At 44.5% G+C, this 27364-nt stretch overlaps 1 protein-coding gene across 2 annotated transcripts in view; it reads right to left on the bottom strand.

Annotated features, from left to right (window-relative positions):
* OSBPL10 (oxysterol binding protein like 10) overlaps nt 1-27364 on the bottom strand; it is a 308668-nt gene that overhangs the window by 122506 nt on the left and 158798 nt on the right. The window contains exon 4 of one of the 2 annotated variants that reach the window (XM_047875215.1): nt 26760-26951. The exons of the other annotated variant lie outside the window; for it this stretch is intronic. Within the exon in view, the coding sequence (XP_047731171.1) occupies nt 26760-26951 (192 nt within the window). The remainder of the gene's footprint in view (nt 1-26759; nt 26952-27364) is intronic. 2 annotated transcript variants of the gene reach the window in all.

Below are 27364 nucleotides of genomic sequence, written 5' to 3'. Positions count from 1 at the left end.
GCATCGTGTCTGGGGGGGGCGCGGGGAGGGGTACATGATGTCGTTAGGTCTTATTATCACTGGTGATGTTAACCTTGATCGCTTGGTTGTAGGGGTATCTGCTGCATTTCTCCACCTTAAGGTACTATTTTCTCTTTGTAATTAGTAAGTATCTTGTGGGGAGAAAGAGATTATGTAAATATCTCGTTTCTCATTGTACTTTCACTTGCTAACTTCAGTCATTACTACGGTTTTGTCCAGAGGGTAATCTTCTATTTCTCTCATTCCTTCTACATTTATTAATTGGAATCCTACTCCAAGGAAGAGCTGTTTCCTCTCTCTGTTTACTCCCTTTACTTATATCAGCATGAATCATGGGTATTTTATTCTAAGGGTTATAATCCAATACTATCATATAATGGATTTTTGGTCCTGATAATAATTCTGAAATGATTTCCATTTTACAGAAAAGGCAAACGAGGCAAGAAGAAGTTTAAAACCCTGCCTAAGGGGGCGCCTGGGTGGCACGGTCAGTTAGGCATCCGACTCTTGATTTCAGCTCAGGTCATGGTCTCACGATTCGTGAGTTCAAGCACCGTGTTGGGCTCCTCGCTGACAGCGCAGAGCCTGCCTGGGATTCTCTCTCTCAAAAACAAAAACCAAAACCACGTGCCTGAGGTTATTTAGCGAGTCAGGAGATACAAAGCCAGTCTGGCAAATGATCCCACCTTTAGCAAAACACAGCAAAACAGCGGGATGCGATCTACCGACTTGAGCACACATGAGAACAGAAGAGGGAAAAATATGTGAAACTCTTCATCTTAACAAGCGGAATTGCTCCAAAATGACGTGCCCCACCCCAAGAGCGGACACATCGAAAGGGCCTCACGAGGGCCCAGGGTGCTCCTACCAACACACGAAGTGCTGACCGCCAACGGCAATAAATAGCAACACTAGTGATCTCAACGAAGCTTCAAAAATTAAGCTGTTTCAGAGATGTTCGCAGCTTTCCTAAGACTTCATTTTGCCAGCTACTAAATCTGCCCTGGTCAGCGATTTATCTAAGTTGTTGAAATGATCAAGGTTCTCCCTCTGCTCGGTGGGAACGTTCAGATTCTGAGTCAAACAAGCAACACTGCCCCCCAGGAAGCAACTTACTGCCTGATGGCTCTTATGTTCTCACTGTCACACCTAATTTTCCTCGGGTTTTCGACATCACTAACAAAATTCATTATTATCATGATGGCTGTTATTATTTAATCTAAATGGTGGTCAAGGTCTGCTCTATCATTCCCAGCTTTAAGGCGGTACTTTCGCTCACATTTTATTTTTGTGTGTGCGTTTATTTATTTTGAGAGAGAGAGAGAGAGAGAAAGGGGGCGTGTGAGTGGGGGGAGGACAGGGAGGGGGACAGGCAGGGAGGGAGGGAGTGTGGACAGAGAGGGGAGGGGGAGGGAGGAGAGAGAGAGAGAGAGAGAGAGAGAGAAAGAGAGAGAGAGAGAGAGAGAGAATCCCAAGCAGACTCCACGCTCTCAGCACGGAGCCTGATGCAGGGCTCAATCCCACACACCATGAGATCCTGACCTGAGCCGAAATCAAGAGTCCTCTCGACAGTCAGTCCGCTGACGGAGTGACCCAGGCGTCCCTTGCTCATACTTTTAAATGGATCAGCAGCATGGGCTGCTGTTGTTTTTAAAAAAATGAACGATGCCAGTGATTTCTTGCAAGATATTTCAGGCTCCGCCTTGAGGATGAACCATCAAAACAAATTCACACCCCGCCAGGACATTACATACGTTTAACCCTTTCTGGGCATCCGCAGCACTCTCCCCTCACACGGGGGCCTGAACTACCAGAAAAGGGTTAAGCAAACCCAGTCGTGTCTCCCGCCACCAATCTCTGGTCGCCCTCACTCGTAGTGTGCCCTTCCAGGAGGTCATGGTCAAGAGATGGCCGGTCACGTGCTGAAGGCAAACCGGGCACCGGGACCATATATCGTCTTCTATGTCTCATGCTCCCACTCGCTTTTCGGTTTGCGATCTGAAACAATGAGTGAATGGGTTCTCTCTCCCACGCACACCCCGCTAACCCATTAGCTGGGGCTTCCTGCTCTTGTGAGCTAGACGTGAAAAGCAGCGATCCACATTAAACAGCAAGGGGTGCTAAAATGGCAAACAGAGCAAAGCCTGGCCACAGACCCTGGGGCTCAGCCACCACACAGACGGCCACTACGCCTCCCACCTCCTATCACCTCCTCCATCAGCAACGGAATACTGCCTTGGACACACAGACGAAGGACGGGAGAGTACCCGCCCCCTTCACCCTTGGTCCCTCAGCCCCTTCTAGAGCCCCCGGCAAAAGCCCCCACTTCCACACCTCCACCAGGCTCTGCCGGAGACTCCGGACCTGTGTTCCAAGTCACCACTTTCCTACTTGACCCAAAATGTCCACAGAGAGCCACCAGCCGGAAACAGAAATCTCTTCCCGAAAAACTGCACTCAAGCGCCCCTCTAGCGGAAATTCTGGGTGAACATTCTTTCTTCGCGTTTCTCCACTTACTTCCTTCGGCAGAGGGTCAAGACAACACCTGCAAGGGTCATTTGTTCTTTCAGTCAGTATTTACTGGGCATCTGCTATATGCTAGCAGTGACACAACCACAGAGAGCTACATTTCCAGGGCAGCAAATGACACATACACACGTGACATAATGGCAGACGGAATCAAGTCATGAGCACGATTTAAAAAGTAAAGATAAGCGGGGCACCCGGGCGGCTGTGTCGGCTGAGCGTGGGACTTCGGCTCAGGTCATGATCTCGTGGTTTGTGAGTTCGAGCCCCGCGTCGGGCTCTGTGTGCTGCCCCCTCTCACACTGCCCCTCCCCTGCTCATGCTCTGTCTCTCTCTCAAAAATAAAAACATTAAAAAAAAAAAACTAAGGAAAAACTAAAAATAAATAAAGACAAGGGGACAGAAAGTGATGGGGTGGGGTAGGGTGGGGATCTACCTTATAAAGACTGGTCTGGAAAGGCCCCTCTAAGAAGGAAGCATTTGGGCAGAGGCCTGGGAGAAATGAGCAGGAGGCGTGGGGACAGCTGGGTGGGGGACCAGGGAACACAAAGGTCTTGAAGTGGGAGTGTTGTGGCATGTGCGGGGGACAGCAGCGGCCAGGTGACTGGAGCCAAGGAAATGAGGGGAAGGTAGAAGATGTCTGAGAAATGAGGTCAGAGAAGAGCGGGGGCCTGATCATACAGAGCCTGCAGGCCACAGATAAGACTCGGGTTTTATTGTAGGTACAACGGACATCCATTGGAGCTTTTTAACAGTTCTGTGATCTGACAGGGCTATTAAAAGATTCCCTCTAGGGGCACCTGGGTGGCTCAGTCGGTTAAGCGTCCGACTTCGGCTCAGGTCATGATCTCGTGGCTCCTGAGCGCGAGCCCCGCGTCAGGCTCTGTGCCGACAGCTGGGAGCCTGGAACCTGCTTTGGATTCTGCGTCTCCCTCTCTCTTTGCCCCACCGCTGCTTGTACTCTATTTCTGTCTCTCAAAAATGAATAAATGTTAAAAAAAAAAAAAAAAGATCCCCTCTAGTTGCTATGTGGAGAATACAATGTGGGGCCGATGTCACAAGCAGGGGGAGTTCAAAGGCAAGTGACCGTATCTGGGAAGAAGACAGTAGTGGTCGAGGTGGGAAGACAGGCTTCAGATGAATTTAGAACCAAAGTCCCTGAGGAAAGAAAGAGGCACACGGGACTAGGGGAGAAATAAGAAATTATTTAAGAACTGGAAAATACCTAAAAATTAAAAAACAGACGCTGGGTCATGATACGATAACGAATTAATAACCTCATCTTTCTGTATAGGGAACACCACACGGGGCGTATGCAAAGCGAAGTAAGTCAAGACCGGAAAAGACAAATACGGCAGGATCTCACTTATGTAGGTCCTTAAAAATATATATATGGTCATAGATACAGAGAACAGACTAGTGGTTGCAAGCGGGGGGGGGGGGGGGACTGAAGGAGGTCAAAAGTCACACGCTTTCAGTTATGAAAGAAGGAAGTCCTGAGGGTATAACGTACAGCATGGTGACGACAGTTAATGACACTGCCCTGTGTATCTGAAAGCCACTGAGAGAGTAGATCTTCCAAGTTTACATCACAGGAAAAAACGTTCTAACTACACATGCTGAGAGATTTTAACTAGACCTATCATGGTAGTCACTTCGCAATATATGCAAATATCCAATCATTACGTTGTACACCTGAAACTAATATGATGTTACAGGTCAAATATACCTCAATTAAAAAAAAAAAAAAAAGACCACTGCAGGGGACGGGGGGAGTTCCATGGAACAAAGAAGGCGCCACAGTCCACATTTCCACCTTGACTTTGTCACCTGAGCAACTAGCTACAATGACACTGAGTCTCACCCAAGATGTATCGGCTGGAAGCAGGTGGGATGCCGGGAACAGCCAAGGCAAGATCCCGCACTCGCCCTGCAAGACTGCAATCATTCCCATTTTATTCCTGCCATCCCAGCAGGTTTGACAGGAGGCTGGAGGGAGGGAGGGACAGGGAGAGGAGGCAAAGGCAGATGTGCCAGCAGCTGGCCGGGGGAGACACGGGGCTGCAGACGCTGCCCAGGCCGGAAGTAACACACAGAGAGCTGGTGGCCAGGGACACGCAGGATGCCGAGATCTTGGCAGGTGTCACGTTTGCAGACTGGGGTCCCGGAATGCAGCCAGTTGCCTTAGCAACAGTATCTCTATCCAAGGTGATAAATTACCCTGGTCTTTAACAAATTCGGTTCATTTCTTCAACAATCAGTTCCTGGAAATAACAGAAGAACAAGCAAAACCCACCAGCCGACCCAGAGGGTGAATCGCTCACTGGGAATGCTCTGAAGTCCCCTTGGCTGGAGGCAGCGCTAGTGGCTGGGGAAAGGGACCGTGGTTCCAAAGAGAGCTAGTGCATCCAAAATTTCAAATTTAAAAAAAGAAAGCAAGAGCTAATAAAAAGACACTTAAAAACGCTAAATCCCTTCGTGACCATCCTAAATAAATTTGCATTATTCTCTGTTCCTCTCCTCATCTACTTCATGGAACCTGACATTTATTATTTGACTTTTGGTCTTGTCTGTTCCATAACACTTGGAGCTTCTTGACAGCAAGGGCTTTGTCTCTGGTTCACCTCCCACCACATCCCCAGAGCTAGAAACCTGCCTGGAATATTGTAGGCCTGCAAATTTATCAGATGAATGAATTAATCTCTCTTCCAGATTTCTAAGAACTCTTTTTTGTTTAAAAAAATTTTTTTAATGTTTATTTATTTTTGAGACAGAGAGAGACACAGCATGAATGGAGGGAGGGTCAGAGAGAGAGGGAGACACAGAATCGGAAGCAGGCTCCAGGCTCTGAGCTGTCAGCACAGAGCCCGACGCGGGGCTCAAACTCGTGAACCACAAGATCATGACCTGAGCCGAAGTCGGACACTTAACCGACTGCGCCACCCAGGTGCCCCATAAGAACTCTTAATAAAGTAATATAGATTTACACCTTATACATAATGTAATATACATTATTTTATATAGATGGAATCCTTAAAGGGGGAAACTAGAGGCATTTTTAGCAAAATTAAGACAAAGGCAAGAATAATCACATCATTCCTATGTAAAATTAGTTTGGACAGATTAGTTAACACAATTATTAAAAGAAATTTGGTAAAATTAAAAAGGAGGTAAATGATCCCTATTTGCAACAGGTGAGATTGTATACCTGCCCAACCCAAGAAAATCAACAAGGAAATTACCACAGATAGTATAAGAATGTATTTATATTTCTGGGAATACATTCAACCCACCAAAAACAAGAGCCTCCCTATTTACAAGTCAGCCAACTAGGTAGAAAATATTACAGAAAAAAATCCCATTTGCAATAATAATAAAAGGGATAAAACATTTAGCAATTAAAAGAAACATGCAAGATCCATAGGCTTTAAAATGCTCCACAGGGACACAAAAGAACATGGATGTGAGCTGAAAAACGGATCACCACGCCTCCTGCCTTGAAAAGTATAGCGTTCAAATGTCAATTCTCAAAAAATGCCTAAATTTGATGGAATCCTAATAAAAAAAGCTGATAGGGTGGTGGGAGCCAAGAGGTAAATTTATACAGTTGTGCAATATGGCTGCAATTCAGTTTTAGATTCTATCACTGTTGTATATTTGCGTTTTAAATATTTTTTAAGTTTATTGATTTATTTTGAGAGAGAGGGAGAGAGTGAGCGTGAGCCGGGGAGGGAGAGAATCCCACGTGGCTTCACGCTGTCAGAGCAAAGCCTGACACGGGGCTCCAACTCATAAACCATGAGATCATGACCTGAGCCAAAATCAAGAGTCAGACACTTAACCGACTGAACCACCCAGGTGCCCCTAGAGTTGTTTTTTTTTAAACAAAATTTTAAAAAATAAGAATATACATATACACGTAAATACATATGAATAAGTGCCAACACGTGTAGCACACACAAAAATCTGGTCAAGGTGGTCATCTTTGCTCACAGTAGGAACCTGGGCAAGAGAAGTGAGAAAGACCTTTGTCAACATATGGCCAACACGTATCTCTACGGATAGACATGTACCTTCTGAATCTTATCGAGTGCGTGCTTAGTAACAATTCAAAACTCTGATATGTTTAAAGAGGTAGAGTTAACGTGGAAGTTACCTCTGGATAAAAGTAAAGAAACTACAAATCTCAAGTGGCCAGGTTCTTACAACAAACACAATTCGATACCCAGCTAACCTCCCGCAGAAGGGGCTAGAAGACACCTTTCCTCACATCCAAATTCCTGTTCTTGAATTATCGCCATCAACAGACTCCAAGCCCAGAGTTTAATATAACTGTCACATCTTACAAGTCGGCCTATAAATCCTTCTAGAATCTCAAATGAGAGGCACCGTGTAATTATGAAGTATTATCGTTATGATTTATGTGCCCAAATGTTAGTAAATTCTAAATAGCATGCCTTACTGTGATCATTTCTCCGTCAGTGAGAAACCCTCACCTTTTCATTTCCTGAGTGTTAACCTGATAGATGTTTTTTCTGGAGGTATGGGGGATCAATGACACATAGGGGAAAAAAAATAAGAAGAAAGAAAAGAAAAAGGAAAGAAAGATTTCCCCAACAGCAGCAATTCAGGACAATTATTTTTATGTTAGAGATAAAAATTTGTGATTAAATGATGGAAGTTGTAATTTTTTCTCCCAAAATATAAGGCAGAAGTATTTACTTACTTTTATGATTCTGAACAACTAGTGCAAATCATGTGTTTTACATTGGAATCCCTCCTATATGAGGAATACATGATATATTCCATAAAGAATTTCTCTGAAAATAAAAATAGAGAAACGTTTCTTCACAGACATTTTAGAACTATATTCTTGCACTGGGAGAGTAATAAGCAAAGAATGAAAGCAAATGGAGGGAAGAAGAACATTCAGAAAGCAATCATATTGTGTCCCTCTCACTATGACATCAAGCCCTGATTTAAAGATGACTTTAGCAGACGTCCGCCTGGATGGCTCAGTTGTTAAGCATCTGACTTTGGCTCAGGTCATGATCTAACAGTTTGTGAGTCAGTCCCACATAGGGTGAGCTCGAGCCCACTTTGAGTGAACACGAGCCCCGCTTCGGGTGAGCCCCGCTTCTCTCTCCTGCCCCTCACTCACTTGTGTGTGTGCGTGCGCTCTCTCTCAAAAATCAAATCAAATCAAATCAAGATGACTGTAGCATCCTTCAGCCAGTGACCCAGCCTGCTGCCTCTTTCACGAGTGGGGGCCAAGGTCCTTGCAGATTTAACCAGTGAAGATGAGGTCATACACGACTCAGTAGGCCCTAACTCCAGTAACAGTGGCCTCCTAAGAGGAGGGACAGAGGCACAGACACACTGGAAGGCCACATGACAAAGGAGTCAGATACCGGAGAGATGTATCTATAAGCCAGGGATCACCATGATCCCTGGTGCACCAAAGGCGGGGAGAGGCACGCAACACATCCTCCCTCAAAGTTTCCAGAAGGAGCCAGTCTTGCCAATATCTTGCTTTCAAACTCCTAGCCTCCAGATTTGTGAGACAATAAATTCAAGTTGTTTAAGTGGCAGTCCTAGGAAATCAATAAGAATCCAAATCCTGGAAGCAAATGACCAAGTAAAGGATATGGGCCTATTTCGTCACCAGTAATATACGTAAGACACACAGTGGCTTATTTGGTAGATTAAAGATGGCTGCAATTTTTGGCCTGGTAAGGAACAGGGTCTCTGTCCCCTCCCAATAAATCTGGGCAGTTTCTATGAGCCAAACTATGGCAGGAGTGACACAGCGCCAATTTCCAGGTCCAGGTTTTACAACACCTGCAACTTCTACGTCCTGTCTTCAGAATACTTGATCTTGGTGCCCCGAGCTACCATGAAAGAAGTCTGAAGCCACCATGCTGGACAGCCCATCTGGAGAGGCCCCAAGACTCATGAAGACAGAGAGGTGCCCTGACTGCCCTGGGTGTTCCTGTCCCCCAAGAATCGCACCTAAGGCCTCAGAGGTCCTCAGAGACAAGTCGTTTTGTCACGCCCTGACCAAACAGCCAATTCCTCAGCAAAATAGAGGATTGTAGTTTTAAGCCGTCAAGTTTGGGGCATCAATATACTGATGGCCCAAATATTCAGGGCTATTTACGATGCTCAATCTCTAATATAAAAGTAGAATCAAAAGATGTTACACGTGAAGAATGAACTAGAGGAGCACCTGGTTGGCTCAGTCGGTTAAACGTCTGACTTTGGCTCAGGTCATGACCTCACAGATCATGAGTTCGAGCCCCACGCTGGGCCCTGCACTGACGATGCCCAGTCTACCTGGGATTGTCTGTCCTCTCCCTCTCTCTCTCAAAATAAATAAACTTAAAAAAAATTAAAAAAGAATAAAGTAGAGAAAATGTAGAGGTTCAAATTCCAGTCATAAAAGGAGTAAGTCATAGGAAGATAGTAACCGTATTCACCATGTGGGGCCCTAACACTATATTACATACTCGAAAGCAGGTGAGAGAGTGAATCTTGAAAATTCTCACATACAGGGGCGCCTGGGTGGCGCAGTCGGTTAAGCGTCCGACTTCAGCCAGGTCACGATCTCACGGTCCGGGAGTTCGAGCCCCGCGTCAGGCTCTGGGCTGATGGCTCCAAGCCTGGAGCCTGTTTCCGATTCTGTGTCTCCCTCTCTCTCTGCCCCTCCCCCGTTCATGCTCTGTCTCTCTCTGTCCCAAAAATAAAAAAATAAAATAAAAAATAAAAAAAAAAAAATTCTCACATACAAATACCAAACCATTACATTGTACACCTGAAGCTAATGTGATGTCGACTATACCTCAACAACAAAAGTTTTACCGGTAAATTTTTAAAAATAAAAATAAAAGGCTTGGAAAGGCCCAAATGATAGCACGTGCAAAGTCGTAAGACGCGTATGTGTATGTGTGTGTTTGAAGTAAGGTCTATGCCCAATGTGGGGCTTGAACTCACAATCCTGGGATCAAGAGTCTCCTGCTCTACCGGCTGAGCCTGCCAGACACCCCCAAGATGTGTGGTTTTGATAAGGCTAGAATCACACACCCTGAAAGCTGAACGGAATTTAGGGCGCTCCTCGCCTAGTCAGTCTTCAAGCCTCCTCCTGGATCCAGGGCAAAGCTTTCTCTCAGCTCTCCTGAAGTAGCTTCAGCCAAATCATTGTGCCAGGTAGTGTCTGTTAACTCTCTCCCACCAAATCCCTGCCTCCCTACTTCTTACAGGTCAGGAAATAATGCTTCCTATTTGTTGGTATAACGTTCACAAAGGGCTTCCACCTATATTCACATTTAACCGTGCCCATTAATCAGAGGAAGAAACAGGCTTTCTTAGATTACCGCCTGTGCCTAGGAGCGAGGTCTTTTTACTACCATGGAGCTGCCTGCTGTTAATAGGAGAGCAAACCCTGAAAGCAAGGGAAAAGATACTAAGAGGCATTTAGTTGTCTGAGGGATTCTGAAGGCACTCCCTTTCCTCTCCTAAAACCCCAAATTCCACCAGTTCTAGCCATTCAGGTTCCTGAATAGCCTGTGACCTCTATAAGATGGTTTCTATCCATGCAAGAGTTATTTGCTCAGATTAAAATGTGTCACATGGAAATTGTTGAAGAAGTGGCAATTCCAGCAGATGGGTTAATATTTTGCTGTACTAATTCATGGGACAGGTTTTAAGAAATTTCGAAGTTCAAGGCACCATTATAGGTACTATGAGGGATAAAAACGCAGAATCCTAAATAATCCCTTCCCCAAAGATTTTACAGTGCAGTAGGAGATCCTCTAGTGGGGACAAGGGGAGATTTTGGAAACAGGGTAGCTAAGGGAAGTGAAGAATAGTGATATAAATAACCCTTTCTAGAAGCTGGATTTGATAGCCACTTGATTTGGTTGCATTAGGAACAGCGATGGGAAAGTTGAATATGAAGCAAGTTCTCAGAGGACAGATGAACTGTTTAGTGGGATGTCCTATAGCTAAGATGTTCAATGGATAACATATGGATACTCCATACAGATGACATATGAATTTCTCAAAACAGATAAGATGGCCTTAGGGCTGTGTTTAACAGGAAAAGAACATAAGATTTCGTTAAAGAAACTAAAAAAGATTAAAAAAAAAAATGGAAAGATATTCTGTGTTCATGAATCGGAGAAAAAAGTATTGTTGAAATGTCCCTACCACCCAAACCATCTACAAATTTGGTGCAATCCCCATCAAAATTCCAATGGCATTTTTCACAGAAATAGAACAAACAGTTCTAAAATTTGTATGGCATCACAGAAGATCCCATATAGCCAAAGCAATCTTGAGAAACAAGAACAAAGCTGGAGGCACCGTGCTCCCTGATTTCCAAATACATTACAAAGCTATAGTAATCCCAACCGTATGGTACTGGCATAAAAACAGACATAGATCAGTGGAAGAGAACACCACACACAAAAATAAACCCACAACTATATGATCAGTAAGTTCAGATCAAAGGCACCAAGAATATACATTGGGGAAAGGACAGTCTCTTTAATAAATGGTGCTGGGAAAACTGGGCAGCACAGACAAAAGAATAAAGGAATAAAACCTGGCCACTGTATTATACTACACACAAAAATTAACTCAAAACGGATTGGACTTGAACCTAAGACCTGGTGCCATAGAACTCCTAGAAGGAAAACAGCTGCTACTAAGCTCCTTGACATCAGTCTTGGCAATAATTTTTGAATTGGACACCAAAACAAAAATCAACTACTGGGGACTACATCAAACTAAAAAGCTTCGACACAGCAAAGGAAACCATCAACAAAATGAAAAGGTAACCTAATGAATGGGAGAAAGCAACTGCAAATCATATATCCAAAATATATAAAGAGGTTAATATCCAAAATATATCAAGAACTCGGTAGTAAAAAAAAAAAATCCAATTAAAAAATGGGCAGAAAACACGAATAGACATCTTTCCAAAGAAGACATCCAGATGGCCAACAGACACATGACAAGACGCTCAACATCACTCATCATCAGGAAAATGCAAATCAAAACCACAATGAGGTATCACCTCACACTGCTATAATGGCTATCATCAAACAGACCAGTGTGTTGGTGAGGACGTGGAGAAAAGGGAACCCTTTTGCACTATTGGTGGGAAGGTAAACCGGTACAGCCACTATGGAAAACAGTACGGAAGTTTCTCAAAAAATTAAAAATAGCACGACCATAGCATCCAGGAGTTCCACTTCTGAACATTTAATCAAAGAAAACAAAAATAGTAACTCAAAAAAACACATGCACCCTAACGTTCACTGCAACATTATTTACAATAGCCAAGAAACAAAAATAATCTAAGTGTCCGTTGGTAAGTGAACGGAAAAGTATCGTAAACTTAGACAGTGGAATATTATCCGGTGATAAAAAATGAAATCTTGGCATTCGTGACATCACAGATGGCCCTTGATGGCATTATCCTCAGTGAAATACATCAGAGAGAGAAAGACAAATACTGTATGATCTCACTCATATGTGGAATCTTTAACAAAACAAAACAAAGAAAGAAGTTCATAAAGAGAACAGACTGATGGTTGCCAGACATAGGGGGAAATGGGTAAAGGGGTCAAAAGGTATCAATTTCCAGTTATAAAATAAATGAAGTCATGGGATATACCGTACGGCACAGTTTCTATAATTAATACGATATTGAAGGGGCACCTGGCTGGCTCAGTCAGAAGAACGTGTGACTCCTGATCTCAAGGGGCCATGGGTTTGAGTACCAGATTAGGTGTAGAGATCACTTGGATAAGTGAGTAAACTTTAAAAAATGATAAAAATAGGAGCACCTGGGTGGCTCAGTTGGCTAAGTCTCTGACTTCGGCTCAGGTCATGATCTCACAGTCCCTGAGTCTGAGCCCCACATCGTGCTCTTTGCTGACAGTTCAGAGCCTGGATCCGCTTCGGATTCTGTGTCTCCCTCTCTCTCTGCCCCTCCCATGCTCGTGCTCGCTCTCTCTCCTTCTCTCTCTCTCAAAAAACATTTAAAAAAAAGTTTTTTAATAATAATATTGTATCACATATTTGGAAGAGTAGATCTTAAAAGTCCTCATCACAAGAAAAAAAAATCCCATAAAAATGTATGGTGACAGATGTTAACTAGACTTATCATGATCATTTCACAATATAAACAAATATCAAATGATGTTGTACACCTGAAACTACTATAATGTCAATTATACCTCAAGTAAAAAAAAAAAAAGAGCAATTCAAAAAACAGCAGAGACCCAGTCCCCTCAACAACTGGTAGAATTAGTGGATTAATGAGTTTTGAAGGAGATTATACACAAAAAGTTAAATTGTGAGTTTGCAAAATAGGTAAATTCGGTATTCTGCCCAAATACTCGGAAGCCAGGCTATATTAAGAGTAGACCTTGAACCATGACGATGTCAGTGACTGAAGTAAATCTGATTTTAGTAAGATGTTTTCGTTTTGTTAACATGAAACAAACTTTTAAATCAACTTCATTGAGGTATAATCTACAATAAAACAAACCCATTTTCAGTACCTTTCAGTAATTCTGTTAAATGTATACAGCTGTACAATCGCCACAATTAAGATACAGAACATTTCACCACTCCAAAAAGTCCATCTCCGACCTCAAATAAATGAACGAGGGAAAATTCAGATCAAAGCAACAAAAAATGATTATGGTCTTGGCAAGGAGGGAAAGAGGTAGCTAAGGAAGGCTGGGGAGTTGGAGCGCCTGGCTGACTCAGAAGAGCATGCGACTCTTGATCTCAGGGTCATGAGTTTGAGCCCCACATTGGATGCAGACATATTTAAAAATAAAATCTTTAAAAATGAAAATAAAAAGGAAGGTGGGTAGGTTAGGGTACTCTTGTAATTAACCTGCAAATCTGAGATGCCGAAATATCTAATGAGGGTTGGGGAGGGAATAATAACAGTGCCTTACTTCTGCTGAAAACAGAACAAACTGACAGGACTTTTTTTTTCTTTAATATAATTTATTGTCACGTTAGCTAACATACAGTGTATACAGTGTGCTTTTGGCTTGAGGAGTAGATTCCCGTGGTTCATCGCTTACCTACAACACCCAGTGCTCATCCCAGCAAGTGCCCCCTCAACGCCCATCACCCACTTCCCCTTCTCCTCCACTGCTCTTCAACTCTCAGTTTGTTCTCTGTATTTAAGAGTCTCTTCTGGTTTGCCTCCCTCCCTCTCTGTAACTATTTTTCCCCCTCCCTTCCCCCCATGGTCTTCTGTTAAGTTTTTCAAATTCCACACAAGTGAAAACATATGATATCTGTCTTTCTCTGACTTATTTCACTTAGCATAATACTCTCCAGTTCCATCCACGTTGTTGCAAATGGCGAGTTTTCCATTCTTTCTCGTTGCCTAGTAGTCACTATGGAAAACAGTATGGAGGTTCCTCAAAAAATTAAAAATAGAATTACCCTATGACCCAGCAATAGCACTGCTAGGAATTTACCCAAGGGATACAGGAGTACTGATGCACAGGGGCACTTGTACCCCAATGTTTATAGCAGCACTTTCAACAATAGCCGAATTGTGGAAAGAGCCCAAATGTCCAGCAACTGATGAATGGATAAAGAAGATGTGGTTTATATAAACAAGAGGATGGGGTTTTAAATGAGGAAGAACTGAGATCTTATCCTGAAATACTATTGTGAGCCACAAGGAAAACAACAACAACAACGTCCTCCACAGAAATCACTAAGAATAAGATCACAAAACACAAGTTCGGAGGGTGGCTTGAGTACCAAGAAGACCCTGGCTAACTTCCCTCTCTTGTCTACTCACTCAATGTCCAACATGTGTTATTATCTCAAAGCCACAGAGCACTTCTAGAAAGGCTTCTTGTACTCAACTGCCACATAAGGTAGGAACAGGCAGAAGCCCTTCTGTGTCACAGAACTACTGTGACATAAAATAATCTGCTGCTTATTAGCTTCCTTCGGAGTGCCAAACTTCAAAAGTGTGTGAACCTTGCATTTTCTGTGAGCCTGAGACACGCAGGGTTCCCTCACTACACACAGTCTTGCTCAGCAATATTCGAATTGTAGGTGGGAAAGTTCGTAAGGTATAAATTGTCTACCCAGATGCCGAATGCAGGTGTGACCCTTTCAGGGTTCCTGGTGGCTTTGGAGCCCAGAGGGTACAGGTCTATAAGAAGGAACAGCCAGCCCACACTGGCCTTACCTTCTGGCCAATTCCTTTTGCCATTAATTATCGTAGCATTGAATCATTTTCATATCAGCTCCACCAACCACCTAGATTATCAAGTCCCTGGACAATACCCAGGACTGCATCCCATCCCCCACATCAGAGACCCAGCACTGGGCCCACAGTGAGTGCAGTAACCGAGCATGATATGACTGGCGATAGTCAAGCTCTATTAGCTTTCCAGACACAGGCTCGGGGGGAAGCGGGGCGGGGGGGGGGGGGGGGTTCAGGGGATAGACACATACAGTAAAACCACAAGGCGGTGACAGTCTCGGGTGCTTGTGATGATTAATTTTGTGCACCCACTTGGCTTAGCCACGGTGCATAGCTATTTGGACAAACATGATTCCGGATCTTTTTGTGAGAGGGTCTTTGGTGGACTTTGAGCAAAGGAAGATTGCCCTCCATGACGTGGGTGGGCCTCACCCAACCAGCTGATGACCTGAGCAGAACAAAAGACTAACGTCCCCCGAGCAAGAAGAAGTTCTGCTAGTAGACGGGCTACGGGCTTAAACTCAACACCGGCTCTTCCCTTGGTCTCCAGTCTGCCAGCCCATCCTCTAGATGTGGGGCTTGCCAGCTTCTATAATCACAGGAACTAGTTCCTCAAACTGCTCTCTTTCACGCTGTCTACACAGAGCTGACCCGTGAACAACACAGGGGTCTGGGATGCTGAGCCCCTGCTGAAAATCCATGTATAACTTTTGACTCCCCAAAACTTAACTATGAATAGACTACTGCTGACCAGAAACCTTATTGATAACAGTCGATTTATACGCATTTTGTACATGTGTATTATAGATCATATCCTTACAACGAAGTAAACTAGAGGAAAAATGTTATTCAAAGCATAAAAATACATTTACAGTACTATACTGTATTTACGGTAAAAATTTACACAGAAGTGGGCCCGTGCAGTTCAAACCCCATGTTGTTCAAAGGTCCACTATATGTGTGTGTAAACACACACACACACACACACACACACACACACACACACAATCCCCCCATCCCACCCCAGAGGTTCTATTTCTCTGGAGAATCCTAATATACCACAGCAACTCTCAAGGTCACCTCTGGGAGGTCACCGGTTTGTGACCTAGCTGCTTATATACTCACTTGACAACCGTTTCCTCATGGCTTCTCCAAATCAGCATCCAGATGTTTCCTGTTCACGCTCCAAAAGGGTGACTAATCTCGCCCTCAAGTTCCCACGTAAGCCCCCCTCAAATTCTAATGGCGAACTGGAAGATGAGGCTGGAGGTTGGTCTGGTCAGCTTTGGTCAGGACAGTGGAGTCCCGCGGCACCAAAGTCAAGAAGCTGGTCAACTTTAACCGCTCCAACCACCACCCCTCTTTTTTTAATTGGTGAGACTCCAGCACCCAGTGATCCAAACACTCATTTAACCGTGTCCGTGAGGTCATTCTGTGGGTGTGATTAAAGCCTGTAATCAGTTGACTTGCAGAAAGATAGATTACCTGCATAAATCCGGGTGGGTCTGATTCAGTTGAAAGATCGGAGGAGCAGAGCTGAGGCTCGTCTGAGGCCACGAATAATTTTACGTGTAGATCCTTCTCCAGACAGTGCCTGGCGGTTCCTGCCTGCTTTCCGGCTCTTGGACCTGCCTGGACAGGCCCCATACTTGCACACGAGCCAATTCCTTGCAAGAAATCTCTTCGTATGTATCTCCTACCAGTTCTGTTTCTCTGCCTGCTACACCTCTCTTTGTCTTAACCTCCTGCATGCCTCAGTTTCCCATCTGTCAAATAGGGACAACAACAGTATCTACTTCACAGGGACGACTCAAGGACAACTCAAGTAAAACTGAGCATAGTACCCGGCACATAGAAAGGTTCTCATAAGTACAAAATATTATTGTCCTTGCAACGGTCACTACTGTTAGTGAATCCGTGCCTTTTTAGAAGGAGTTTATATATTAGTGGGGAGATTAAGAAAAATAATTATAACAAAGGTATTTGTTAAAAATGTAGGTGGATGGGGCGCATGGGTGGCTCAGTCAGTTAAGCACCCAACTTTGGCTTGGGTCATGATCACGGTTAGTGAGTTCAAGCCCCATGTCAGGCTGCGTGCTGTCAGATTCTCCGCTGCTTCGGGTTCTCTCTCTCTTGCCCCCTTTCTCTTTGCCCCTCATCTGCTCACGCTCTCTCAAACATAAACATTTTTTTAAAAAATGTAGGCAGATAAAGTGTACCGCAAACTAAGAAAAGAAATACCTAGGCATGTCTGGGGCATAGTGGAAGGTGGCACCCCAAGTGCATAATACAGTTGGGCCCAAGTTCAACACTGCTTCTGCTTTGGGACCATAAATCTCCTAAGAACATGCTACAGGGCAAGAAACTCCCTCCTTCAGCGAAAGCTTTTAACCAGGTCAACGGAGGATTGTTTCCCAGTGGCTAGGATCGTGCTAGGTGTTGCGCTAAGGGCTGAGGAATAAGGAGGTAAAAAAAAAAAACAAACAAAAATCCTCCATATGGAGGGACAAGAAGCATCAAATAATAAAGAAGCAAATGCCTAATTCCCAAATGTAACGAGACAGTAAAAGAAAAGGGCCTGACAAGGGAAGCAAATGAGAGAAAAGAGCGATTTGCATTGCAACCAGCTAGGCTAGAACCTCTTTCAACAAGTGAAGCACAACCCTGGTGAGGAAGGGGAAAGTGTGAACGCTCCCAGCTTCCTGGGCGACCAGGCACCGATTTCTCCTGTGGTTAAGTTTGCCCTCGGCCTCCCCTACCGTCCACGTTCCAACAAGCCATGCCCTGAGCAGGCTGAGACCCCAGACCATCCTTCTCCCGGGGCAGCAGCTTGGGAGACCGCTTGAAGGTCGCCTGGGGACACGATCTCATTCTCTTGTTCGTGGTGGTGTTCACCTGAAGCACTATTGCTGCCGAAATCCAACGACCCAAAACAGACGATCTCCAAGGTGCTCCGTGGACCGCGCGAATGTTTGTTTCAAATTGCGTGTATACAGGGGCTGATGAGGGATTGCCATGGTGGTCATAAATACTTCCTATTCCAAATCCGCTTGCTTCATCATCAATAAATGCTCATCTTACCTTCTACGGTAAATCTGCCCTAATAAAGCACTGTTGAAGTAAAGGACCGATGATATTTCTATTCGAACAATGTACTGCTTTTGAACTGGTTTTTTTTTTTAATTTTTTTTTCAACGTTTATTTATTTTTGGGACAGAGAGAGACAGAGCATGAACGGGGGAGGGGCACAGAGAGAGGGAGACACAGAATCGGAAACAGGCTCCAGGCTCCGAGCCATCAGCCCAGAGCCTGACGCGGGGCTCGAACTCCCGGACCGCGAGATCGTGACCTGGCTGAAGTCGGACGCTTAACCGACTGCGCCACCCAGGCGCCCCTTGAACTGTTTTTTTTTTTTTTAAAGTAGGCTCCACAGCCAGCATGGAGCCCAATGTGGGGTCCAAACTCATGACCTCGAGATCAAGACCTGAGCTGAGATCAAGAGTCGGACACTTAACCGACTGAGGTGCCCCAACACGCTACTGCTTTTAAAAGATTCGGAAACAACTGCTATCAACTAATCCCACATTACAATTGTTGAAAACCGAGGTCTGGAGTGGACCCATTCTGAAAGATGGCAAATTGCTACTAAAAATGCATACACGGGTTACCTGCCATCATTTATCCCTCCAAAATGCACAGCAGAACTAATTTAGGACTTTTTTTTTTTTTCAAATAATCATTCTGTTCACACAAAGGAAAAATGCACTTTATCCCCTAAATGCGGTTTCCCTGGTGATGGGATGGCTCGCGTTCAATGCTGCCAGCACTGACGGCTACCTTAAAATTGATCAGCTAATAAAACTCGTTAGGGAGACATTTGACAGTTACCACCTCCATAGCAAAGGCTGTACATGAATCAAGGTTTCTAACCAGGCATTCATGACATCCATGTGCACGAGGATCAAACAAAACCATCCTGAAGGGAGAGAATACTGAGCTGGGATCATTTATAAAGACGACTCTTTCAGGAAAGGACCTTCCCTTGTATGCGTATTAAACATGCAACTACACGAAGCAACATACATTCACACAGCAGGAACCACATAAACACACATCTGCATAGATTATACTCTGAAAGGTTTATTTAAAACTGTATTAAATGGCACGGCCTTGATTCAGTTTACCTACCCAAGGTAAACCAGTGCAACAAACAGCCCTCTCTTCAAAAGGATACGTCCCTGGAAGCAAGCTAACAATAGCTTAAGATAAGGATAATTCCTACTTGTCAATAAATTACCATTGAAAGCTTAATTAAAACTAAATTTATGCCTCACACATACCCATTACAATTCAACAGCATGACCTTGACCTTTTCCTTCATCAGGCTACAGAATCCAGATATTGTCTCCCCATTGAATTAACTGTATTTTTTTTTTTTTTTTAGTCTCCAACGTCACAACTAAAAATGTTATTTGGTCAAAGACACAAGAACCTGGGCTCTACCAAGTTTATTCTGCTTCTCAAATATCTTTTATGTCCAAGCCCATTAGCATATTTGGATTTACAGAAAAAAATTTTAAGTTTATTTATTTTTGAGAAAGAAAGCAGAGGAGGGGCAGAGAGAAGGGGGCGCGGAGAGAGAGAGAGAGAGAGAGAGAGAGAGAGAGAGAGAGAGAATTCCAAGCAGGCTCCGCACTGTCAGCGCAGAGCACAGAGCGTGACACGAGCCTTGGACTCATGCACCGTGAGATCGTGGCCTGAGCCAAAACCAAGAGTCAGATGCTTAACTGACTGAGCGACCCAGGCGCCCCAGAGAAATTTTTAGTAGGTACTCCTTCTGGAGAAATTTCTTATCTCTTATCCAAGGAACAAAACAGTTACGATAAAACCCACGTCCCACACATACACACAAATCTGTGCACATACACAAACATATACATGTGCTCTCATGCTTATAGAAACACAGATCGTTTCTTCAAAAGTCACTTTTGGGAAACAGTAATGAAGAATTAGATAAAGAGGAAACACCTGGAGTCCCTACTTTATATTCTTCTACTCAGTTCATGTGTTCACGCAGATGTGTACAGACACATATGCACCAGTATGAACATGTGTTACGGTGGTGTTTTTTCAGGAAGCACCTAGCAAAGAAGGACTTCATAAAAATCACAGTGTACTTGTACCAACTGAACTTGAGCCCATTGAAACAAACATAAGCCAAGTTAAAGCCGGTTATAATGTCACCAAAAGTATAAAAGTTAATACGAGTCAATGCCATTGTTTCACTCATTATATGCTTGAACAGTTGAGGGCTCAAATTGGTCTTTAAAAATATTTTAGATCCTATTTATACCACCTTTCCAGTGGCACATCCAGGTAGGCTCGCACTATCATCGCTTTCCGTGTGGTCACCCAGACATCTAGGAATACCCCCACCCCCCAGAGCTCTCGGAGTCAGAGGAAACCAAACGAATACCCGACTCAACCCTTGACCGGTCATCACCCACTGCCCACGGTTGCCTACGCAACCCTTGAATGCCTCCACATTGTTTCTAAAGCACTCCAACTGCTAGAAAATGGGTCTTCAAATCAGGTTGTCCAACCAACACGCTCAGGAGTTGCGCCGGGGGCTAGAAGACGCAAGGATGGTGTTTGTTCTTGTTTTTGTTTTTAATGCTTTCTGCATAAAACTCCAGCCTGGCACACAGTAGGTGCTCAGTGCCTGTAGAATGGGTGGACAAGTGATGGGGTGAGCAAGCTCACAATCGAGGGCAGTGCTATCTAAGAAATATAACGCAAGCCACAAGTGGGAGGCATGTAGGCACACTCAAAAAGGTAAAATGAATTTTAATATATTTAACCTAACAGAAAATATTTTCATTTCTACTTGCAATGAGTATTAAAACATTAACGAACTGTCTTCCCTTTTTCGGTACTACTTTGAAATCTAGCGTGCATTTTACTTTTACATTACATCTCAGTTCAGACTAGCACCTTTCAAGAGGTCACGAGCCCCACGTAATGGCGGCTCCCCCAGAGAAGAACGAAAGGGACAGAGTAGTTCCATCACGGCAGAAAGTTCTACATGGGCAACATAACCTCCCAACAGAGGGAGGCAGCAAGTACACGGTGGGGATGAGCAGGCATGCTGAGGGCAGGACACAGAGATGGACAGACTACGGAAGGCCTTGTGTGCCATGCAGAAGAGTACAACCTTTATCCTATGGACAGCAGGGAGTAAGAAGGTGACAGGATTAAAAAATCAGTGGTAGGGCGCCTGGGTGGCTTAGTCGGTTAAGCGTCCGACTTCAGCCAGGTCACGATCTCGCGGTCCGGGAGTTCGAGCCCCGCGTCGGGCTCTGGGCTGATGGCTCGGAGCCTGGAGCCTGTTTCCGATTCTGTGTCTCCCTCTCTCTCTCTGCCCCTCCCCCGTTCATGCTCTGTCTCTCTCTGTCCCAAAAATAAATAAACGTTAAAAAAAAAAAAAATTAAAAAAAAAAATTCTTTAGAAGAAAAGGTCAGTGGTGATCAGTGGTTTAAAAACACACAAATTCATAGGCTAGAATCAATCCACGATGAATACTCTTCCACTTCAAGATAAAATATTAAAAACAAGGAAAACGCAGTAGGTTTTTCATAAAACTAAAGTTACTCAGTGTAATGAACGATTCTTTATTCAGAGACTATGGGCCTTGGAGGTGGTGGTAGGGGAGGGTAGTGAGGGGATGGGGGAATTAAAACGTGCTTTTATGAGATGGTAGTAACTACAGACCGTCACTACGCTTTAAAAATGTCCTTCCTGGGGCACCTGGGCGTTCAGTTGGTGGAGCTTCTGGCTCAGGTCATGATCCCCATGTCACGGGATCGGGCCCCCATCAGGGTCCGTGCTGAGCTTGGAGCCTACTTAAGATTCTCTTTCTCTGTCTCTCTCAGCCACTCTCCCCAACTCCCCTCTCTCTAAAACAAAAATAACAAATAAATAACAAGTAAATAAATACATACGAAATAATTAAATTAAAATACCCTACTGGCCAAATTTTAATAGTTGCAACATTATGCTGCTTCCAAAATTCTATTTCTAAATTTCAGTTTGTAAGTAAAATCCAAAATTCCAGAACCACTGGTTTGAAGCAATTTCTGGACTTTATTAAGAGGGACAGAGGGTCCAGTGTGCTCATATGCTCTCATCTCCTGATTTTCTTATTTCATACACATATCCATGCAGTACTAATGCTTACACATGCCTTTCATCTTAAGCTGCTATATAGTAATTCAGTATATTATGCGAATCATCGTTTGGTCATTTCCGTGATGTTTTGTGTTGGATATATCGCTTTACTAGTATGAACAGCTTTACCCAAATTAACTTTCTTCCTCCAACCCCGATTCCACAGATTAGTTCCTCAGAATACAGTTCTCAACGGGGAATTTATGGGTCAGGGGTAATGAACAGCTTTGTTTTGTGTTGAGTCCTTCTTATAGAATACCAGGCTGTAGCAAAAAGACAATACACAGCATTATCAGTATTTCTTAATAGCCTAACCTATAATGGGCTATAATTATTTTTGGTACTTTGATAGACAAATGGCTCTTATTTTTCATTGCTGTTGTTTCAAATTCCTTATATTCATCCCTCGTAACTAATGAAGACTTTGGGTACTGTCCTTTAAGATCTCAATTCTTTTTATTTTCGATGATAACCATTTAATCTTCAAAACTGTCCCATTATCTGCATCCATGCTATGGAATCCCATTTAATATTTATTCTATTGCCTGTGGCCGGGCTATTTTTCTTTTTTTTTTCCCCCTTCCGATATTCAGGCACATCTGTCTCGTGTATGATGATTTTCTTCATTGCTTCGGTGGTCATCAGTTTATCTTCCCTATACAGCTGGGCTAAAAATGCTATTCCATTTTCCTCTAGTTATTTTATAGATAAATACAGTGGAATCCAAAACCAAGGACTTTACAGTCTGAAATTAACATACTTTTAAAACTGCAGAACTTTCGGGGCGCCTGGGTGGCTCAGTCGGTTGAGCGTCCGACTTTGGCTCAGGTCACGATCTCGCAGTTGGTCTGTGGGTTCAAGCCCCGCATCGAGCCCTGTGCCGACAGCTCGGAGCCTGGATCCTGCTTCGGATTCTGTGTCTCCCCGTCTCTCTGCCCCTCCCCCACTCATGCTCTGTCTCTCTCTCTCTCTCTCTGTCAAAAATAAACATTAAAAAAAATTAAAAAAAAAAAAAAACTTCAGAACTTTCTGGTAGGAGTGAAATATTCTCTGATAGTTCCACATCATAAAATGACAGATGTCCCCAAATAGGTACTGTTCTCCAATCAGGAGTGAAGCTGAACAGGACATCTGAGAATCAGAACTTTTAACTCTTCCCTCAGAGGCATCCAGCACCCTACAATTCTCTCAACTGCCGACGTTTATACCTAGGTCTCAACAAGCTCACTGAAAATTTGACTTCAGCACAAAAGATCGTTGATAGACAAAAGCAATGGCCCAAAGAAACGACTGCCCAGGAGTACAAACACCGAGTCACTATAGCTATGGAGGTATTCTACGTCTGTTTCGTATAATGAAATTTCATGGGCAATTTTAGTAATTGCCCCTTATAGGTGGAAAAGGTAGAGGAGAAAACAACAGGATAAAGAAAAGAAAGGGGCACCTGGGTGCCTCAGTCCATCAAAAGTCCTACTCTTGATTTCAACCCAGGTCATGATCTCATGATTCAGGAGATCAAGCCCTGCATCCGGCTCTGCACTGACAGTGTGGAGCCAGCTAGAGATTCTCCCTCCCTCTCTCCCTCCCTCCCTCCCTCCCTACTCACTATCCCCCTCTCACCCTCCCCGGCTCTCAAACTTTTTTTCTTTTTTTTTCTTAAAGAGAAGTATTTTTTTAATCTTTATTTTTGAGGGGGGGGGGCATGAGCATGAGCGGGGGAGGGGCAGAGAGCAAGACAAAGACACAGAATCCAAAGCAGGCTCCAGGTGCCCCACAATAAACAAACTTAAAAAAATAAATAAAAGAGGGGCACCTGGGCGGCTCAGTTGGTGAAGCACCTGACTTCGGCTCAGGTCATGATCTCTCGGTTCAGGGGTTTCAGCCCTGAATCGGGCGCTGTGCTGACAGCAGGGAGCCTGCTTAGATCCTCTGTCTCCCTCTCTCTCTGCCCCTCCCCAACTCCTGCACTGTCTCCTCAAAAATAAACGTTTAAAAAATAATTTAAAAAATTAAAATAGAAAAGAAAGAATGTTATGTAATTGTTTACAAAGCTTAGATCATCCTATACAACTTCTACTTCTCTATGTGTGTAACTTATACAGAAAAAATAACCCAGAAGTCAATTTCTTGAAAGCTTAAATAATGGTTATCTTTATTAAAGGATGTAGGATTATGGGTAATTTTGATTTTCTTCAGACTTCTTGTGCAATATGTAAGAACATACTCTTCTTCTTGTAAACATGAGATTTTTTAAATGCAGGTAGGGGGCGCCTGGGTGGCTCAGTTGGTTAAGCACCTGACTTCGGCTCAGGTCATGATCTCGCGGTTCTCAAGTTCAAGCCCCGTATCAGGCTCCACGTTGACAGCTCAGAGCCTGGAGCCTGCTTCGGATTCTGTGTCTCCCTCTCTCTCTGCCCCTCCACTGCTCGCACTCTGTCCCTCTCTCAAACATAAACATTAAAAAAAATACATAAAAATAAAAATGGAGGCAGAAAAGACTTTGACACTGTACCAAATCATGCGCTACTCAAAATTAAGCTAAGGTACCTCACCTTTTATTTAGGCCACAGCTCATTCCATACAAGCACTCCTGCTTCTCTTCATACATTCCAGGCTTCCCAGCATCACTGGTAATTCTATCAGAGACTCATTATAATAGAATTCCCAAAATACCATGAACTTTCAATCTGCCTTTTCTGTTTTAGGTTGTAGTCTCTTACAGACTTGCAAAAAATAACCACAGTGGGGTTTACATAAAAGTGACTGTGATGGCGTTGTGGTCAAGTTGTTTTTTAAGTCCTTGTTTGTTAGATAAATATTGAAGCACTTACTGGCAATGATAAATTGATATAATAGTTGTGATTTCCTTAAAATACCCCAGCAAGAAAAAAAGTGGTAGCGGGGAAAGAGATAAAAGAAAACAACAGAAAGTTGGAAATACTGACTGGGGGACGGGTAGCATTATTCTCTTCTACTTCTGTGTACAGTGTTTCTGTAATATAGTTTCTTTAAGATGCTTTGAAAAGTGAAAAATATATACAAGTGTGCAACAGTTCCTCATATCATCCAGTGTATCAAAGTCAAGCTCATAGCCATTTTTTTTTTTAAACATCAGGGTGACTATTTCAAAGACAGCATTTGACCCTGTACCTTTTCTTTATTAGGCAATACAGAGAACATACATGCATAAATCTACCAAGAGAAAAAAAAAAGTCTTTGATCTGCATCAAAAGATTTGATTCAGAAGATTTCTGGGGCGCCTGGGTGGCTCAGTCAGTTAAGCGTCCAACTTTGGCTCGGGGCATGATCTCACAATTCATGGGTTTGAGCCCCGTGTCGGGCTCTGTGCTGACAGCTCAGAGCCTGGAGCCTGCTAAGGATTCTGCGTCTCCCTCTCTCTCTGCCCCTCCCCTGCTTACACACTCTCTCTCTCAAAAATAAACAAATACCAAAAAAAATTTAAAAAAAAAAAAAAAAAAGAAGAAGATTTCAGATTTTCTGCCCTGGGTCAACGTCCGACCAAGACGGCCAGCTGACACAGCCCTACTCAGCTCATGACATTTAGGAAATAAACTGAGATGTGTGCTGACTTGGGCAACAGACCCTGTGCTAGGAGACCCATTCTGCCGCTCGCCTGGGGCCAGGGCTCCACTGCTACCCTAAGAGGGTGGGCTGGTCCGCACACAGGCTGGCTGCAGGGCAGAAGCCTCAGCACCCAACCCAAGCTGGGCGACCCAGACCAACATCAGTTAGTTCACACGGTCCACTCTTGGTACCCGTTGCAAAGTATGGTACAAACATTAAGGAACCGGGATCCCCAGACTGAGGACTTCCAGTGTGTCAAAAGTAAAAACGAAGCACGGCCCCACATGGGTTCATAAGGCACCGACGGCTGAAGGGCTTTCAAGGGCATGCCTCTGACCTCCCTTCAGAGCAGAGGAAGGCCTGTGTTATTTCCACTCCCCAGATGCAGAAACCCGGGTTCAGAGCTTTGGAAGACTTGCTTCCAAACAGTCTTTTGACTCCAAGGACAGTGCTCCTTCACAACCCAGCACTCTACTAGGAGTGGTCTGTGATGGGAAGACCAACGTGGGCACCTCGCGAGTGAGGCCAGGCAGAAAAAGGTCTCACTTGGGGCACCCTGGGGGGCTCGGTCGGTTAAGCGTCTGACTTGGGCTCAGGTCACGATCTCACGGTCCGTGAGTTCAAGCCCCGCGTCGGGCTCTGTGCTGACAGCTCGGAGCCCGGAGGCTGCTTCGGATTCTGTGTCTCCCTCTCTCTCTGCCCCTGCCCTGCTCGCACTCTGTCTCTGTCTCTCAAAAAATGAATAAACGTTAAAAAAAAAAAAAAAGTTTTTTTAAAGAAAAAGAAAAAGGTCTCACGCACCCTGAATTTCCAAGCCACCTCGGTCACATCCTGGCCACCCACGACTAGCGTGTGTATGGCCCGTTCTTGGCTTGAGCACAGAGACATTGATGCTGCTTCCATGTGCACCCATGCACCTGCGGGCAGGCTTCCTCTGCTCTCAGAGCTCTGACACGTCTCCTAACACCTCGCTTCGCCTAAGACACAAATTATTTTTTCTACCACCAGGAAGCGTGTCACGCCCGTGTGGCTGGGAGGCCGCCTTCTGGCCTCAAGATGGCACACAGGAAGGGACGGTGGCGGCCCTCAGCGCCCAGAGACCACTCCACCTAGTAGGAGAGCAAAGCCTACCTCTCTGACTTCGTGAAGCTGGCCGGGATACTGACTCTTGGCTCTTCGGGCGGCTGCAGGCGACTTGTGATGCGTGACCGTGACAACACCGGGGGCCCCCGCGCCGAGGTGTCTCTGGCTACAGGGAGACGCAGGATTGGGCGTTCCGTGGGGGAGCAAAGTGAGGCTGCGGCTTCGGGAACTTGGAGTCGTCTAGAATAAGCAACAGGCGTCAACACTCAGCAACCGACCTGCAGAACACAGCCAAGTGCTGGCTTCCATTTATTTGGGACCCTCAATCTTCCCCCCTTCGTCCATTTAGAGGGGTGAAGGCATAGGGGAAGGAGAGTGACACGACACGCCCCAACCCCACACTCACTTAGAAGAGGCCGTGTCCGTCATTATCCTCCTGCTCCCATCTGCCGCTGCGTCTCCTGCCCTACTCTATTGGCCACGAAAAGCTACTAAGCCCCCCAAACGCCACAGACTCTTACGATCGGGGCCTCTGCATATATGAGCAGCCCTTCCTGGAAAGCTCTTCCCCCTCAAGGCTGGCCAAGTGCATCCGCACCTTAAGACTCAGCTCTGTTTTCTGATACGTGAGGCATCTCCCCGTCTGCCTCAGC

This window comes from Prionailurus viverrinus, chromosome C2 (assembly GCF_022837055.1).
Source record: "Prionailurus viverrinus isolate Anna chromosome C2, UM_Priviv_1.0, whole genome shotgun sequence".
Lineage (NCBI taxonomy): Eukaryota > Metazoa > Chordata > Mammalia > Carnivora > Felidae > Prionailurus > Prionailurus viverrinus.
The sequence above is the reverse complement of the archived record's forward strand: the minus strand, read 5'-3'. Positions and strand labels throughout refer to the sequence as shown.